This window comes from Anopheles marshallii, chromosome 3 (genome assembly GCF_943734725.1).
Source record: "Anopheles marshallii chromosome 3, idAnoMarsDA_429_01, whole genome shotgun sequence".
In the NCBI taxonomy this organism is placed as follows: domain Eukaryota; kingdom Metazoa; phylum Arthropoda; class Insecta; order Diptera; family Culicidae; genus Anopheles; species Anopheles marshallii.
In genome coordinates, this window is record NC_071327.1 from 37,171,187 (window position 1) to 37,190,876 (window position 19,690).

The 19,690-nt window shown below is 40.9% G+C and overlaps 1 protein-coding gene across 1 annotated transcript in view; it reads left to right on the forward strand.

Annotated features, from left to right (window-relative positions):
- The window catches only part of LOC128712556 (lachesin-like), a 50,834-nt gene that overhangs the window by 15,867 nt on the left and 15,277 nt on the right, over positions 1-19,690 (forward strand). The window contains exons 3-5 of the mRNA XM_053807449.1: positions 2,571-2,787; positions 5,570-5,728; positions 6,036-6,164. Of these exons, the coding sequence (XP_053663424.1) occupies positions 2,571-2,787; positions 5,570-5,728; positions 6,036-6,164 (505 nt within the window). The remainder of the gene's footprint in view (positions 1-2,570; positions 2,788-5,569; positions 5,729-6,035; positions 6,165-19,690) is intronic.

Genomic DNA, 19,690 nt, shown 5'->3' on the forward strand with positions numbered 1-19,690 from the left:
CCATCATCGTTCATCACGGTTCAATCGGACGCACGAAACGTGTGCAAATCTGGTTTTATTAAAATTGTTATCTTTTAATAAAAAGATATCGTTCCTAATCGTGCCCATTGCCATCTCACTCCGCGGGCAACCCACGCACAAGAACACGTTTTACTTCTTCACTCGGTCGCGCACCGTGTAGACTAACGCACGCAATCATGAATATTTTACTAATAAAAATTCACATTTATTTGCATTCTACCGGTCTGGGATTTCATCTTCCCACCCGACCGAAACGCGCGCATATTGTGGGCATATCTTTCTCAAGAGACTTCAGAAGTGAAGGGGTGGTCGTCAAATCATACTACGTTATTATCCGTACTGCTTTAGGAAACCTTGAATAATACGTGATTGTTGGCAGATTCTGTTTGTAACATCTCTTAGAATGGGTTTTTTATTTATCGGATTATTTTATCATATTCTTAAAGATCTTAAAGTCATATGGAAATTTACCCTTCGTTTTGTTTAAGTTTCATCTTTCATGATATAAAAATAAGATCGAATAAATTGTGCATTGAGTAAATATTGACTCCTTTTTATAGAATAAGTAACCTCTAGTAGTATCACCTTAAAGCAATGATGGTAAATGTTTACCCTACGGATCCGCTTACCATCATACTTTGAAAAATCCTACCAGGCCTAAGAAGGCATATCAAGGGTAAACATAAAAATGCCGTATTATTTTCATGCGTACCCACAATAGAGAAGGGCAGAAAAATTAAACCTATACACAAAAAATAAATTCCTCCACGTACAAGTGCATTTACGACGGTCTTACCGCCGCCCAGCGTTAGTTCATATCCTGATTCCGATTCTCCTACTACGAAACGGAGATGAAAAGAGTCCCGTATCGCTACATGATATCACGAACACACCCTGTCTGGACGGAGAAAGGATAGATGTAGCATCTGAGCGCCGTATCGATTCGGGCAGTTCTCCAAAGACCCAAAATCAAGGTGAAAGTAAATTATACGGATCAGCGAAAGCAAACCATAATCCTTACAGAACTGCTCGTCTTCAACATTGGAGAAGGTTGATGTTTAAAAATACTTACTTGCCGCAAGCAAAGATCTTATCCGGCGTTACAACCGCTTGGCGATCTTGGCCTGATGCAGGAACCCAACTCAAGGAAAGAACACAGGAACAATTTAACAACTTAAGTTCACTTTAACGAACGTTACCACATATGCATGGGCTGGGAATACCGCGCATTTCTTCCCAATGATGAAATGCCCCCGGGTGGCATCATTCAGCGAGAAAGTGGTAAACATTTTCAACACAAACACACCACCCAAGCACTAAACATATTATGCGTGCAATTTAGTTACGCAGTTAAAAAGTCAACAATTTCTATCGATAAAAACCATGCTCTAGAAAAAAATTTGCTTTTCGTCCCTCGACCTTCACAAGGGAAAACGCTCAATGGCGAAACTCCTACTGTGTACACAAATTTGCCGTTACCAGTACCACATCGGATTATGGATTGACTGAATATATTTTTCCGCGAAATACAGAATTGGAAAGCACAATATAGACTAAACCATTGATAGTATTCGATCGGTTAGCTTGAATGTCATTGGCTAGCGACTTGCTGCTATACGTCTAAACGAAGAGCAAATTTGTCAATAACCGAACAACCAGCGGAGAAAACATGCGACAAGAAGGCAGAGTATTACCAATCATACAGAACCAGCCGTCTGGACCTGCTCGATAAAGGACGATACAGCCGCAATACCTTTGGTCCAATATGTCTCAATCTATTCGGAAATACCAAGTTGTGCTGTGGAGAAAGAGCCAAATGATTCATTTTAGCTGGACATAACCATCAGACAGCGAAGGAAATATCCTCATGTTTATTTCATTTTTTATGAAACTCCACAATCAAAAGCATGTAGCATCTTTTAAATGTGATAAAAAATTGTGGATTCATTACTTTACCACATTTTCAACCGAGCTTGCCCGGGATAAGACAATAGGCAAGGAGGAAATGCTTTTAGGAATTCATACTCGCTGCAGTCGGTCTATATAGGACTGATAATACGGCTAACAGCCGTTATTATTATAATAAATAAATAAATGAATAAATGAATAAATAAATAAATAATTTTACTGCATTGCATTGTAGACAAAGAATTGAATGCAATAATTTTTTTAGTTTTTTTTTATTTCATTTAATAGAGGCTTTGAACCGTATGGCTGACAATTGCCTCTTTGGAATGTAATAAATAACAATTTTTGGTGCTCCATAAACTAATCAATAATCTCATTTTAAAAGATTCCATTGAACACAAAAACTTTAACTATTTAATATAAACGACTACGAAAATAAAATCATATCGTAGAATTGATTTTTTTGGCTATTAGTAAAGTTTATTATTGGATTAAAATTAAATTTTAATTTTTAAATTAAATTTTTTCCATTTCATAATCATTTCATGTTGACATCATTTCAACTTTTTATATCATTTCTAGACGTTTAAATAAATTCTAGAATAAGTTAAACAATATCCTTTAATCCCTTTTCGCTTCAGGTAGCGTGGATGCACTTTGAGCAATCCGCGATCCTTACTGTACATAATCATGTAATCACAAGGAATCCTCGCATCAGCGTCACGCACGACAAGCATGACAAACACAAGACCTGGTTCTTACACATATCAAACGTCCAAGAAGAGGACAAGGGTCGCTACATGTGCCAAATCAACACGGTCACGGCAAAGACACAGTTCGGATATCTGCATGTGGTCGGTAAGTACATTCGTCGTTTTGTAAAATAAATTTATTTCCAGCAACTCTCGCGTCTTTCATCCCATGCACTAATGGGGTTGGCTCACTCCCAGCAACCAAACGTGCTCATTTTCTTTAAGTGCAGGTTGCAGTTTTTCTTCCCTCGAACGTGATCACATTGCGAACGAACGAACGGTTCCCTAATCACGTCGGTACGCGTTAAAGAAAGCCATTTAGTACACCCCGGCCAACAATTTTCTCGTGGAAATCGATATCTTGGCTCGTATCTATAATCCATCAGCTACTGCTGCGTGGTAGCACCGTTACAATCGAATTAGATACTGTGATTTTCGTACAAGCAGAATATAGCTTCGTTAGCACCTGTAACAATCCGTCGCTCCTGCTCATAAGCAGTTGGTAGCAGCATTTGGTTGGTAGGAAAAAATTAAATTTGCCTCTCTAGCTCTGAAATAAATTGCCTTCGTCGTGCTTAACGTAACGATGTCTGTCATGTGATAAAACGACGATAATTAACTTATTTTGCTGGTGCTCTTTTCTTTTGCAAGATTTATTTTCTCTTTTCGGAGTGTGAATCTCGCCGAAATCAAACTAATAAATTTTGTACACCTGTTTCCCATTGTTTGCAAATGAAATTTAATTTTAATCTAAAGTAAACTGCACTGTCACAAATAACATGTTTTCCATCCATGGATAAACACATATTCTTGAAGAAATTCGTTAAAGCGAGGGAAATGACTTGTTAAAACGATATCTGGCATTACAGACGGATTTTCCGAAGATTAATTGTGAAAATAATCCTCCCTGCAGTATGCACGGACGACAATTGTTGTGTCAACGGGAACAATACTGTTCTATCAGCAATTCGGCTACGCTTGCCGTGTCACGGTTGCTGCTGCTGCACAGGATCGAAGAATGAAAAATTGAATCTGCACTACATTTGCATACCGTAGCAACATTTCCCCAATGGATGTACTTCTTCGGCCGCACTAGCATACAGTCACAAGACTTTGCAATTGCGATTCTTCGCTACCACGACAAACCCTGTCGATGAAGCAAGCAGTCGGTACATTTCCTCCTCTTTATATTGTTTCGTGTTTTTCGTACTTCGCATGCAGTTCGCTTTTGAGCCGTTCCGTGTTGCTCTACAGAACCTTTTCGCAAATCCGATCATCCGGTAGCGCTGCATCAACTGGCGCAAGAAAGTGATTCGATTTTGCACTTTTGTCGTTTGCACCGATGAAAAACGATAGGCATAATGAAGAACGGAAATCAATTTAAATTCAAATCACATTAGGATCATCGGCCGTCGTCATCCGATACACAAAATACACCGAACCTGCTTCCCCGGGCCGAACATTGATTGTTGTGTTTTGTTCCCCTTTGGCTGCTAGGACCGGGCAGCTTTTCCAGAGTAACGAGCTGCCTAACGCCTCCAAGATGTCGTCTGTCTTCGTCGCCTTCGACGATTGACGATGGGCGCATTGCTGATGGTGGGATGGTGACCTAAACGCTTAGCGAAGCCAATCTGGAGCTGATGCAAGAAAAATATCCCCCCAAACTGCTGCCGAAACGATAGATCGAGGAACAAACAAACGAGAAAAAAATCTCGCGAAACATAGTCAGCGAAAACAACCTACAGGATATCCGTAGGCAACTTGCCCATCGGGTGCCTTGAAGGCGAAACGGATGTGGGTTGGGTCAAGCGGGAAATGAAAACAATTTTAAAATAAACATTTATTTATTTTCATTTCCCTTAAGCGTGAAGCCGATACAAACAATCATGGTGGCCCGAGGTTGGATCAAGAGTGAGGCCCTTATTTATCCTGCCCTAGCGCAGGGGGAACAATGTTTAGCGCAAGCTGTTGAAGTGTTTCTTTTATATGTGTTTTTTGAAAAATGCATGTTTGGTGCTTCCTTCCATCTCATTGCATACGTTGTTATTTTTTATACATGTGTTTGAAATCAGTAATCCCATGAGCTAGAATATCTTCAAAAGCAATACACGGAACTTCATGCAATATGACAAACATTTACCTAACCACCAAGGACATACGATATGAAAAGGAACAACAATTCGAAACTTCAAAACAGCACAAAAAAGACTTGCGAAACATTCAACACTTCATGTTTTTGTCGGTTCTGGCACACATGGTTCACACCTCTGCCGCTGTCGCAGAGCGTGTAGTTTCGTGAAGATTATTTTTCTTCCATAAGAAAAAAGTTTCTTTGGACGAAATTGTTGCTTCTATTGTGCCAGTACACTGACGGGAACGCATTGGGAAAGTTTGAACTTATGAAAAGAGATTCGTTAGGAGATTAAAAAGTAAGCTATGTTCATAAACAATTTGTTTCATGTGATTATGTTGCCGTGTGCACTAAACTCTTCATGAGTTCAATAACAATTGCACGAAATTTTTATAGCAGATAAAATGTTAATGGGCGTTGTAAATAAATCTTGCAATCGATTGGCAAATTCTATTAAAATTATTGGAAGATTATTCAATGAGTTAAACCATCTCTGAATACTGCTGCTAAGAATTCAGTACTTCCCCATCTTCTTTATAGGCACAACAATCTCAAGTGGTCAAGGCCTGCCATTTCTGGCTTTCTTTGACTTTATTTACCCGTAACCAGATAGTCGGTGCTGCGTACGGAGGTTTGGTTCGGATGGGATTTTGGACCGGTCCTTTCGTGTGAAGACCGGCGTCGATACCAATACACCACCGCCGCCCTGATAGTACTTACATTTTAATTAATTTCCTTTCATCGCTTATTTTTCCAGTTCCTCCGAATATTGACGACTCCCTGAGCTCAAGCGATGTTATAGTGCGGGAAGGCTCAAACGTGACGCTTAAATGTCGAGCCACGGGTAGTCCAACGCCCACAGTAAAATGGAAGCGGGACGACAACTCTAAAATAGCCATTAATAGATCGTTAAACGGTAAGTGTGTTCCACTTTCATTTCTCACACACAAAGAAGAACTCACCACAGGATCTATTTCGACTGTCTCAAGTAACCAAAGGACAACGACCGATATACTCATTCTAAAAGGTTCCTTCCAAAGAGGTAGAAAATAGCCCAAGTTCTACCGGTCACACTACTATCGGCTACACCGTCTTTCGCCTGCATTAATAAATTTCTTACCCTTTTCCACGCCGTCCCCAAAACTACCGCAACGCACTACGGAACACGGAATCGAATGGCAAACCGGACGCCCCGTGGATACGCCATTTGCCCCACGCACCAGTGCTCGAGTGGGAAGGAAATTCCATCGAAATTACGAAAATTTCTCGCCTGGATATGGGCGCATACCTCTGCATTGCATCGAACGGTGTGCCGCCTACGGTGTCAAAGCGAATTAAAGTCAGCGTTGACTGTAAGTACACACAACATGATAACTTTCATGCAACATTTCCCATCCTGTTCGCTCGTGTACGATGCATCGTCGGCATCGTTGTTGCTATCGTTGTCGAATGTCATTGTGGTGTAACTGCTTAAATTAAAACCAATTTACATTTACCATTAAATTACACACGGGCGTGCTTGCATTAGCCTTCGTGGGTGGTGAAAAAGATGGAACACGGGCAGAAAAGTAGCACACAAAATCACACACACAAATAACGAAGCAACAAGCTTCACGAGAATGAATGTGATTTTCCTCGTTAAAGGGAAGTAAACCAAAAACATTTAAAAAACAGAAAGAAACCAGCAACAAAACAGAAAAGCAACAACCGTTCTGAAATAATTCCATTCCGATGCGGTTGCTTTAATCCTGGACCGAAGGTATGGAAATTAAAAACACTAATCGGCCATTTTCCCTATCCGTATCGGTGTGTTGGCTACGCTGGTGCAGGAATGTCGCTCCCTCACGACTGGGAATGGATCAGCTACTTAAAACCATTAGAGGTGTCAGCCACGTTGTTAGCACAACAATGCCAACAAGCTACTCCGAGTCCTCTGACCACGAGTGGATAGGTGATTTTGACGGGGATTAATTTGAATTTTATATTGCGCTTCCATTACGCTGTCCCGATGGCTTATGTCAATCGTTTGGAAAGCGATTCCAGTAACCGATCGTCTGTCGTGGATTTTTTGTGTTGTTTTATTTCCTTTCACAACCGTTAGAATGCACGTTCTGGAAATTACCATTCCACTGCTGATAGCATTTATATTGATGTTTACATAATTGATTAGCCATTGAAGAAGAACCGAAACGAAATTCATCCTATTTTAATTAAAAACACATATTTAGTTTTCTTGCACTTGTTGATAATTCCGAACATATAATTCACAAAATTTTAGACATTTTATAATAATTTGGCGTACTGTTAGCATCCAGTTGCAACAGTTCACTAAATTATGTGAACAGAAAACTATGAAATCATTGTAATGTCGCATAGGGGCTTCGTACACTCAAATTGTAAACCTTTGCTTGGCGGTTGATACTGGAGAGAATTAGGCCTAGTTAAAAGTTTTGAATCGAATATTTTAAGGCACGCGTCGGTCGATCGAATGGCAGAAATAATTACTCACTATATTGAAAGAACAAAATTAAGCAAAACTGTTTCATGAAGCTGCTGAATATACCTTACTTATTTGCTACACCTATTTATTTTGCACATACTTGTATAACTCTGATACAATCATGAACCCATCTGCATCAACCCGACTCCCAATCAATGCTTTTAATCAATCAAACTACATGTGATTAAAGGTTGCCTATATCCCACCCCTCCCACACATAACTCTGTCACCGGTGAAGGATGACGCACGCTAAACGGTACCATAAAAAGCAACTCAATCGATGCAAGAACGCGTTCCAATATTAAAGTCGCCACTTTCACTTTAAGCTCTAGCTCGTTTTACTAAACCCCATGCTCGCGCTGTCAGTTTTAAGTAAAGCTTCTTGAACACACGCCAGCATGGAATGAAAATGTGAAAAGAAAAATTTAAATCTTCCGTGCGGAAATCGAAGAAAAATGGGAATCATTGCTGATGATGCTGTGAATCCCTTGTATGGTGCAGGGTTTGATTCCAGAGACATCAAATACCGTGCCATTGCCAGTCGCGTGTATTGATCACGAGAAGGCGATGAAGCACATGAAAATCACCCAATCCATAAAGATGCCACCGTGGGAAAGGTTTGGTGTGAATAAACCTACATTTGGGTGAACAGCGAATTTAACATAGCTGCTGAATTACGATATCTTCCATTGGCAAGTGAACTGTCGATATTCATTGACGGCGTTCGGTTGGCATTGCTGAACTGCTGCCAACGACCGGAACCATGGTAAGCTACGAGTAGGAAACCCCGGAAACAGGACAATATTACATGATGATGGGATAAAAAATTAAAGCTACACTGCTTCAAGAATCGAAGGCTGATCCTGTTCCGGATCTCCCCTCAGGGGTCGTTTCTTTTCCCTGCTTTTGGATACTCTTGCCACACAAACGCAAACTCACAGCAGCTATCTTCACATGTACGCCTAAGAAATGGATGGGGCAAATGCTCCCTCCAATGATCTGCCGGAACAGGCAACACATCACATCATTCCAAATTCCTCTGCCCATGTGCTTCAACGAAAGTCTTCAACACTTCAACACCCGAACCATAAGTATCCGTACGGTAAAGGATCAAGCGTTAAGTTGGTGCGGATTGGTACGGAACCGAATTTTCTATACCCTGGAGCACTTGGGCAGAACTGCCAGCGTCTACGCCAATCTAAAAGTGGAGTTGGTTTCGGTGGAAGTTCTGTTGGTGGTATTGGTAAGAAAGATACTCAATAATGCTACCGTAGTCCTCCCCCCCAAAACATCACCACAAGCTACCGGCTAAAAGAACATTCCCTTTTCTTTTTTGGTTAGGTCTATGGTCCGATTCACGGATGAACGGATGATTGGGAAGGTGTGAACGAAATAATAAAAATAAATATTTGAGGTAAAATCAACTGCACCATAGTGCGGTGTTTTCTGTCGTTAGCAACACCCTACTCGACCAAACCCGCCCGAGGATAGACACAAAAGGGACTAAACGAAGGAGGATGTGCCCGTTGTGCTTCTTACGATGTTGCTTAGTCGAAGGAAGATTCTTTCGTGTCGTATTGTTCGAAGGCTTTTCTGAACATTCTGTCTGAGCAGTAATGCGCTGAGTTCATGGCGTTTTTGGCCTTCCTGACTCCGGTACGACACTTCCGATGAGGTGTACGTGAGGCATACATGTTGGCGAACTAGCTTCGACGCCCATGGATGGATATCGACAAACGAATTTCGACCGGAAACGGTACGACAACCATGAACGGAGCAAGAAAAGCAAGAAATTTTGCCCAATAGACTTTTCCGGTATTCCATGCGCTGATTTGATGCTCGGCTGCGTTTAGCAAACCGAGTACGGGGTTAGCAGCCATTGTCGGAATGGCAGCAGCAGTGGCTTAATAATCTAAATTACACAATTTAAGGCAACATTTGATTGGGACCGAGTGGTAGGTAGAGTTCAAGCAACAACATACAGTACAGAAGAAAGCGGGCAACCAACGGAAGCAAGTTGCAATCAAATAAATTGCCATTTTTCTTCCGTGCACCACCATCCATGTGGGCTGTGGATTGATTTTTTCGACTTCAACCCATTGGAATGAATCCCGATATAGTGATTGCACGTTGGTCAACTGTATCTACGGTTAAAGGTTAACCAGCACTGATCGTGTAGTCAACCTGTTAAATGGTGTCGAAAATTACCCCTACGGTGTCTCGGTTGGTTTCTGGCACGTCCATGATTCTCACATGGATGGGTTGCTGTAGTCAGGCTGCCGCTGGCAAGGTTATTTCCCAAGCACTATCTCCTGTCCCCACTTGCCTACAAACGTTCAGGATCAAGACCGGCCAATCGACATCCTCCGGCAACATAATTGATGATGCAGCATATCCTCTACCGGTGGGATAACGATTATTGCTAATGAAGACAATCATCATTTACTGATGGCCAGTCGGCCAGCTCAGATGACCCAAACCAACTCAGCGACAGGAAGAACGTTTTCCCCCGAGGAAGGTCGAGGGTCGAACGACCTGCTTAGGATGCTGCTCAAGTGCGCTTGTACAAATATGGCATGATTAGGCAAGCAAACCTAACGCAGCAGCTGACCTCATCTCGGTCAGTGTTGCTTTGATACTGCCCATTAAATGGCACTTCAAACGTCGTCAATCGCTGTGCCTGAGATGATGTCCGCCACAATGAATTACAAAGATGAACGTGATATATTGCCATCCGTTTGATGGTACTTTCATCCAAGTTCAGTAAAACGACTTGGTTATATAAAATGAAGAATGTATAGCAGGTAGAAAGAGAAATTAGCAAATCTATCGCAAGCACCAGTTTCGGCATTACATAGAAACAACTTACTTTGCGTATAGGAAAATTTTTGTGTACGATAATGATCTTTCAGTTCATTTAGTGTTACCTTGTGGTTAAATAATGCCAACCACAATTGAAATATAATTTAAAATATCTTTTTATGTTCAATATTAGAAAAATCCTGACCTTTATCCATTTTCCTAACTCAGTACAATAGCATATTCCAAGAATATATTTTTTATTACACTAAAAGTACATCTAGTAGTGCTGGAAAAACTCGTAGTACTGGGAATAAATTTTTCGTAGTACGAACAAATAGTAGTACTAGGAATTCCTAGGAAGGAAAGTATTTAAATTAATATAATATAAAATAAAAGATCAAAAATTAATATAAAACTCTGCCTGTACAGATCTCAAGTTCCCTCTGAAGTCAAATCTCAAAATAACCAATAGCTAAAATCAAGATCCCAACTGTGAACCAAACGTGAGAAATTATGGAAATTATTTAATTGTATGTTGCATTGCCGTCCTTATCGTCGACTGCAATCCATTGTAAAACAAATAATAATCACGCTTTTCTCTATTCCAAACATTCTCCTTCTGAGGCAAATTTCGTCTACATTTCAAGAACAGAATGATCTGCTGCGAACAACAGCTTCTGTTGCGGTTTTTTCTCTACTCCCAACAAAAGGATGTTAAAGATTAATGTCGTTCAAAACGTCCCCTTTTTCGGTGTAATACGACGCTTCCAGATTATTGGCACTTTGGTAAGATGCGAAAAACAATACCGACCCTAAACACCAACCATTAACTGTTGTACAGATTTTCCACCGACCACCAAATGACTGCGCTATCTAGCAATCGGCTTAACTAATTACCTTCTTTACCGACCAGCAACAACTGGCTGAGCAGCTCGCGAAGGCAAAGTTCTAACACGGTAACGCCCATCATTCCATCGCGATGGCCTCGAAAGTGGCTCCCAAAAAGAGTGGCAGACAAAGTCGTAAGCGCGAACTGTCTAAGCCTCAATTTACATAATGGCCGTTACAATAATTTGTTCCATTTGGTTCGGGGTAACTCGCTCCACCGTCCGGTAAACTGTTTACCGCTCTCTAGTCTCGTTTCTCCACATGCCATACTTTGTGGTGATGTGTCGAAAAAATCCCCACCTTTCTGTTTCTCGTTGTGTTTTGCATCCCTGGAACACCGTACAACCTCCAAACCCTAGGGTAGCTTCCGGAACGGGAGTAAAAACAACTTTCAACAAGCCGGTGGGGCCCATTGCCAAGCCATTCCGACCACTCGCAACAGCTACGCGGTTAGGAATGTTTGAGTGGTGTAAAATTAAAGAACGAGTTTCCAGCCCCACCTCCCCACAGGACATCGCATTGGCGGGAGCGATTGTTCGGTTGCACAGTTTGACCAAAAGCAAATGTAAAATTTGTTAGCTGCACGCCTTCATCCCTCATCATTATCCCAGCCGGGGCGAAAACACCGAAATCCGACCACGAAAATGTTTGCACGATGTAGACATAATCGTAAAATGAATCGCATAATAATTTTAATGCTAGTCATAAAATCAACACTGTGTAGACACTGTGTTGGTGAGGGAGAAGTGGCCTAGTTGAAAACAGTCAAAACGCTTCGTGCTCTACTACCGGGAAAACAGACTATTCTAACCCCATGGGAGTCTTGATGGTTCCGATTGCTATGGTTATGGAAATTCCGCAATGAATTACAGCAGCTTTCACTCGCACCGTACGGTGACATAGGCGAGACAATGACCGTGAGGGAAAAAATGTTGGACACTGTTCTGCACCCAGAAGTGATGTTTTTGAACGCTTGGAAAACTCGGCTCCCCATCTACACTAGCGGCACATCCACAGATGAAAAGAGTTTCGCTTAATGTTTCAACAAAAGAGGATTTCTTCCAGCAGAAAACTCCATCTTGTCCAGCGTTTCAGACCCACAAAAGATGTAGCTCGTCATGGGCTTAAGCCTTTGGCAAGGGCAAATATTCCTGGTGGGCAAACTTTTTTCCACGAACTGGTACGTGCGTAGATTCCAATATGAGAATCCCATTTAGTCACCCGGCGCATGGATGGAACACAGAACTTTATTCCCGAGGCGAGTGTGAAGCTAACGTAAATAATATTCACCTACCTATACTATAAGCGCACGGATGGCAATAGGGTTGATTTAATTAGAAGATTCTGACACACCCAGGCATTAGCTCGCTCGCCTACGCCATTCATGGAAGACGCTCATTATCACCAAAGAAAGCGCTCCTGCAATCAAATCCAATCAAACTGTGCCCTTAATTACATTCCTAGTTAGTGTTAGCTAACATCTGAACGAATAATGAACGAGAGAAGAAAACCCGAAATAATCATGTTCTTCCTCGCGGTCATCAACTAAAAACATGGGGAAAAAAATTGACAATATATAATAATGTTGCGAATATAAGGCGTTATAGTTAAATTCTCTGTGGAATTTATTTTTTGTTATTTGCCAAATAAGTATACAGGAAATAAAACCGCTCAAACGGAAATGGATAACACGGCACCCAAACACAATAAAAACTATGAAACCCCTTTTTTCTTCATCAAGGAATGAATATTAAGATAGCAACTTAATGTAGAACGTACAACTGCTGGTTTCCCGTAACTTGGAAATCCTTGGCATAGAGCTAAGGTACATAAATTAGATTTCCATTATGCTGATACAACTTCCCGGCTTTCTGATGCTAATACATTCAACAGATTAATCACGCCCCCGAAGCGTGCCAAAGTGTTTGAGCAATTATTCAAAACTTTACCCTAATCCCGAAACAATATCTCAAGTGCTCGTTCTCTCCGGCAAGTGCACATCTCTTCGTCACTGCTTGAAGAGAACTCCAACCACTTCAAGGCCGAAAATTGACTCATATTTGTCTCAACCCGTCATAACTTCATTCAACACAAGCCCTTCTGTCAACGTGCTGGCTTGGTGGCTCGTGAGTTAAGGAAGTCACCCGTCATCATGCCGGTCTGTCTGTCTGCTCCACTGTCTGTCAAGTGTGAGGCTTTGCTTTCAGCGGAAGCAGAACGTGTGTTTATGTTTACAATCACACACTGTACCACACGCACAAACACACACACACACACACAGATCGCCACCGCCAAAAGTAAACCTACCCTGATCGTTATCCACTAGCAGGCTGTGTCTACCAACAGGGCGAGCGAGAAATCTCCAAAACCCAGAGTGCAAATATATTATGACATTTTATGTACTTAAAAACAGTCGGTAGAAGTTGTTGCAGAACCATGGTGTGGTGACGGGTTCACAGCAGATGTATTCCGATGTTAACTTTCCTTAGGGTGCGAGACTGGCTCTTTCCCGATGCTCCTAACAGAACTACCCGACACAACATGTTCGTTCCTATACATCTGGATTAGCTTCAACATGCCGACAGCACGACGCTACTCAGCGCTATAGAGCAACGCACTAGTGGCAAAGAAATCCAAAGAATATGCCACCACTGCTCGGAGCCCCAACGCACGGAGCACCGACTTCCTCCTCTACTTCCTGTTCGCAAAACCATGAACTTTTCATGGAGGAAAAGTGTTGTTAACGAATAAAAAAAAAGAACGAACACGGAAGCTCCTTGCCAAGCTGGAAGCGTCTGCGGCGGGTGCAATAACCATGATTTTGCCACTTTGGTTGACGGTTTTTATGTCGGCTTTGAACGTTATGCTGGTTTGAGGTTCCGGTAGTTGTGTTTCTACCTTTTTTCCACTTTCCTTCCACCAATAACGTGCTGAAGAGAGTGTCGCTAAAACTGATGGGAAGATAGGGAAGAAAAAAAACCCTACGGGGAACTCTGGCGAGAAAAAGCTTGTGGCTTTTCGTTATGATGAGAACAGCGGCATTGCGGTTCGGGGAAGATTTTTGTGGTTTGAAAAGTGGATTTTTGTCAAACAGTTTTATGGACCAACGATAAAAATCATTTGTTTGTGTGTTGTGCGATTTCCTTTTTTGGTTTCCACACAAAAGAAAACAACCCTGATATCCATAAATGAACCAAATCGAAAGTGACAGCCCACAATTGGTAACGATAAAGCGGAATGATAAATGGTTTCTTTCCAGCTGCATGAATGAAAACTGTACATACACGAATGAGGAAAAAACACACAGAGTATGTTAGTCACAAATCAAGTAAAAAAATTGAATTTGAAAAAAATTTTAAAAAAATTTGAAAAGTTTTGAATCGAAAACTCGATAGTAGCTCGATAATCGAGCTAATTTTGTTTCGATATCTAGTATTTCTAAGTAATTTCCTCTATTGAAATTAATTGAAATGTCAAAAACCACCACCTATTTATCCACCAACACCGCCAGTATTTATCTACTGTTTTTGTATAAGTAAACAATATATTTTCAAGAAGAATTATATTTTTTTTATCACCACAACAGCCTCAAGAGGTCTAGGCATGCCCTTTCAGGGATTCATTGCCTTTTTTTACCCGTATATCGAATTGTACATCAAATACAAAAACAATCCCTCGTACATTCTTTACAGAAATCATAGTGCTCATTACCTTCAATTACCTAGCACTCAGTTTTGGTGTAGCCTGTCGTCTAATAGATACTGGATTACTACCTCCCATGACGCCAATGCTCCAGATCTGACCAGTTTTCCTGTATCTCAATAGTATAAGTTAGGTTACTGCACTCCAGAACATGAGAACCCAATGTATCCGTCAACGGTAACATACAAATATCAATGAATAAGTATCGTAAAGCTATTCAGACCACTCGACCGTAATACATACCTAAAGCACACCTTCAATACGCCACTTTACAACACTCAAACAATTTACTCCTTCTCTAATCGAAGATCCTTTTAGCTACAACTCCACAGAGCGTCATGATTAAAGTCGTCTTTGTAAGATCCACGAGGATATGATCATTCGTTCTTAGACATATTATGATATTCCTAGACACATTAACGCACACTGAAATCTTGTATTGGTGTAGTGTGCGATTTCTTACATCTCAAATCACTTGGCGAATTGTATATCAGGACACTCGAATCTCGAGATGTCATTATAGTATCTCACGTATTGCTATTACAGTAGCTAACATTAACAGCTTTATTTGAGTTTTATTTGATATTTCCCAACATCTCCGTAAAGAAGGTTCGCTAAGCTATTATTAAAAATGATTTTTTACTCTATCATTTTTAATTATGATTTTTCTCTATTATGATTTTTTACCACAACTATGCAAAAATATTCCATTTGCTTGATCAGAAATAAATTATAACGAACAATAATCGATCAAAAATAGAGACCATAATAATGGTATTATAGAACCAAACCATACTTTTTAACATCATTGGCGTAATAAGTTCATCTGCCTCTCGTCATGGTCGGTATTATAATTTAATCTCCATTCAACAATGGTGGCTCGGGTCCGGAAGCATCGCTAAAAGAGCAGTATATAAATAATTCGCATTCAATTAACTATGCTTGATCCCTTGTACCAATGAGACTGCTTGACTAAATAAATCGTAGGAAAACATTTACCTTTAAAAAACATACGTTTTCCATAAATACTCAGCCGTTCGGCCAAACCGATCGGTTTCTTTTCCATGGTGACAATATGCCAACATCACGCCAACCCGTGGGTAAACATCAACCGTGCAACAAGTGAGCAAACGCCACCAACACTGCATGCAATCAAACAAACCAGCCCCCGAGGGACAGTAGAGCAAATTGTTCAATAGCACTCGACGCCCGATTGCATAAGCCATGACCTGGCAAACAGTTGTAGCACTCGTACAAAACGATCGCCCCGTCGACCGACCAACTGTTGAGCAAACGTACCGACAAAACATCCCGAAGGTGTCCCCGATTCGCCCGCAAGACAAGTGTTTGCAAATTTGAATACGACCCATTTCCAGCACCGTCGGGCACGATTTAAGGGATCGACTGTCCTTCGCAGGGACAAAGTGGTGCCCGACAAAGTGTTTTATGTTTTCCTTCCTTCCTTCCTTCCTTCCTTCCTGCAGCTTGCTTTGGTGGAAAAATGAGAGAAAGCTAAACACATTCACACCAATATTCCGCCTCACGCAGCGTGGCCACCCAGGGCTCCAATCGTGTGCTGTTGCTGCCAGTTTCATCATCGGCAGCCCCGATCTATGTTTGTTAACAATTTTATTAAAAGCAAATTATGCAACAAGCACATCGAAAATCAGCTACCACAGGGAGCGAGAAGCTTTCTCGCCGGTTCGTAGCTGGGATTGAGAATTCTTCCGAAAGTAACTTTCCACTTCCGGGCAACATGTCGGCAACGACCGTACGGTGTGGAAACGCTCCATGGGAATATGATTGAATATAAATTAAGAATTTTTTCTTGCCACGTTTCCAATCCCTTGCCGGAGCCATGTAGTCCGACTGGTGACAACTTGGTGTCGATGTCTGAGGTTTGCGACCACATCAGACCAATCGGCCGATACCAACATGAACGAAACACCGGTGTGACACACCGGAAATATTAGCATTTAGATGTAAAGTTTTTGCCACACTTTCTGATTCATCTTTTGCTTTTAACATCATGCTTTCACTACTGAACGACGGCTATGTGCTGAAACAAAACTCAACCACCATCGCCATCCTTTCCTTGGGGCCGTTTGTTCAACCCAAACAAGCAGGTCATATTGGACCATCTGCTACCGAGGGGGAAAAAGTTTACCTCGCTAGTATGTATTTGTGCATCACATCGTCTTACTGTGTGCGGTGGTGCGAGATTTTTCCTTTAATCTGAACTTCCGTCGGCGTGCGTTGCAGACGAGTGCTGAGAATTCTTTAATCTTGTATTTAATACATACTGCTGCACAGATGGACAGACGACTAGTCAACGTGACAGATCCGTTGCTTTAAGGAAATTTACGTCACACAAGATTTCACGTGGTAATATCGTCATTAATTCTCCTTCACACGAAAGTACCAACACACGGTTTTATTTTTCAAGGAAACAATCATGTTTTCAATGTACATTGTATATTCATATAATAGATGTAAAAAAAGCTGTGTGGAATTAAAATACGTGCCTTTTCGACACTTCTCATTTTCATATATTCCTTTGGAGCACTTTATTCTTACTTAACATATCTTTTCAAACATTACACACACCCCTTAAAAATAAATTGCAGTAATGTGCTTGTAGCCAAAATATAACACGATATAAAAGCAATTTGTTAAGCAAATTGCAAAAAGCAATTCTAATTCAATTTAATTTCTAGGAAACATGCACTTTGGCACTTGATTAAAATTCGTCTACATTTCTTTGAGAAAAATACAAAATATTAAATGATATTTTGAACTCCAAATCTTTGGCCTCATAATCATTTCGAAAAGATTATCAAAAAGCTAATTTAAAAAAAAAACTTATTTCCCATAACTTACGATAATCTCAATAGTGAAATGGCAGACTAAAATTAAATAGTTCTCGTGTGTCTTACAGCGTGTTTTTTTTTCATTGTACATTTTCAAATATTCATCAACTTGAGCGTATTTTAAATTCCGCAACCTGTATGTACTATTCGTACCAGTGCATTTTCGACTTCCTTTCCGGGAAATGTCCAAACGTGAACGGTTGTACAAAAGCAGCAGCAGCAACAGAAGCAAGAAATCGTACCGATTATTCTTAAAACAATGCTAAATGAAATAAGTGGCACTCGGCATAAAACTCCAATTATGCTCAAAGTTTCCCATTTCCGGAAGGCATCCGTAGCAGAAATGAAATTAAGTTTCCAAACAGACGAGATCGCGGAAAAATCACGCTTATACCTTCCGGTACAGTTCGGATGTCTTTCCGTGGCTCGCTGCCGTTGTTTCAACGGAAGAGCTATTTTATGTTACGTACAACTTGTTCTTTTGCCGCTTTTCTTCCACCATTCATACAGCAAAGCAATACGCGAGAGCCTTTATATTTCATCAGTTCTTAACGAATGGACGAATTCTTTCCCCAAGCTCCAGGGCATCTGTTTCCATTGGATTATTTTGTGTGCATAATTGTTGCTAGTGTTCGTCGTGTCCCAAGCGTTTGTTTTCTTATAACCGGTTTTTTGGCAAAGGAATGGTCTAATGCTGTTAACCTAGTTTAGGAACAATTTTCCGTGCCTGTTTCCCGTGTTTGAAGCATCCGGAAGATTTGATTTTAAAATATTCTTCTTGCTCATTCACACATCTTTACGGTGCTCTAACTCAGTGATCCAGACGTTTTCTCAATTAAAGGACAATCCGATAGGCTTGGAAGTGTCTCATGAAAATCAAATCGTCATCGATTTAATAATGCTATAAAGGCGCCCATTTTACTACCACAAAACCACAACAAATCCAAAGCGGCCAGCCCTTGGGGAAGGATTCTTAGCACACACAACCGCTGAACCGTAAAGTGTTGATGATGTGGCCACTTAAAGCGTTTCCTCGCTCGTAAACGGCTTCAACAGCAGCCGGTTCCACCCTTGAAGATAACGAAGGTACAGTTCGGCACATCGAGTGATTCCATTTCCCACTGATTTGATGACCCCTGAGGGTTCGTAACACACGCTCTCCCAAAACTTCGCTCGGGACGATCCTGGAGCAGTCTACTCCCATACATTTTGCCCAGTTTTCATTGCAAGACTGTCCTCCAGAGCAAGAACCTTTACGAACATGCCCTCACTCAACCACCATCACGCCCAACAAATTGAATTCCCATCAAAAGAGAAACACAACCACCGTGTGCCACAGTAAGCCGTCTCCATCGTCATCTTTGCTCGGGGATTTGCAGCAGCGGATGAAGTTTTTTGCGCTGCAGGGAAGAAAAAAACAACTTTTGAAGAGATCCTATTTGCTCAAGCTGTGGTTGTTGGACAGTGCCGGAATTCTACATCCTCAAGAAAGAACGAAATGAAAAGATTCCGCAATTTCCGATAGCTCTCAGTCGCACGGCAAGAGATGTGGAAGCAATAAAATATTTATGAACATGCTTGCCTTCGGAAAGCAGATCTGAAGAAACCGTTGATTTTTGAAGTTTTGAACATCCACAAGCAACCAGCCAGTGGAAAGTTTTGTGTTTTTTTTAACACCAACCATTAGTCGGGGAAAATGAATAGAAAGGGCAAGTGGGATAAGAAATTGCATGAACTTCGGCGTGAGCCCTACTGAGAAGAATGAAAGAAAAATACACACACACATACAACACATCTACGAAACATAAAACATGTCCGGAATCTTGTAAAGCGTTTTATTTAAATTTTGTTTACATCCTTCGTAGTAATGAAGGGGGATAGAAAATCTCATTGCACAACACCAACGTGCAATAATATTTCTTGTTCCGTTTGATGTTTTTTTTCTATCGTAGGATTTGCCTTCAATTAATATTTTAGGTTTTATTTTTTCAAATAGGTATTTACAATATTTGATAGTGAAAATGTGTACATAACAAACACAAAAACACATTAGTAGAGATTTAGTAAAACTCTAAGTTCTAAGACATCAACAAAGTACTTCAGTTGTTCGAAATCG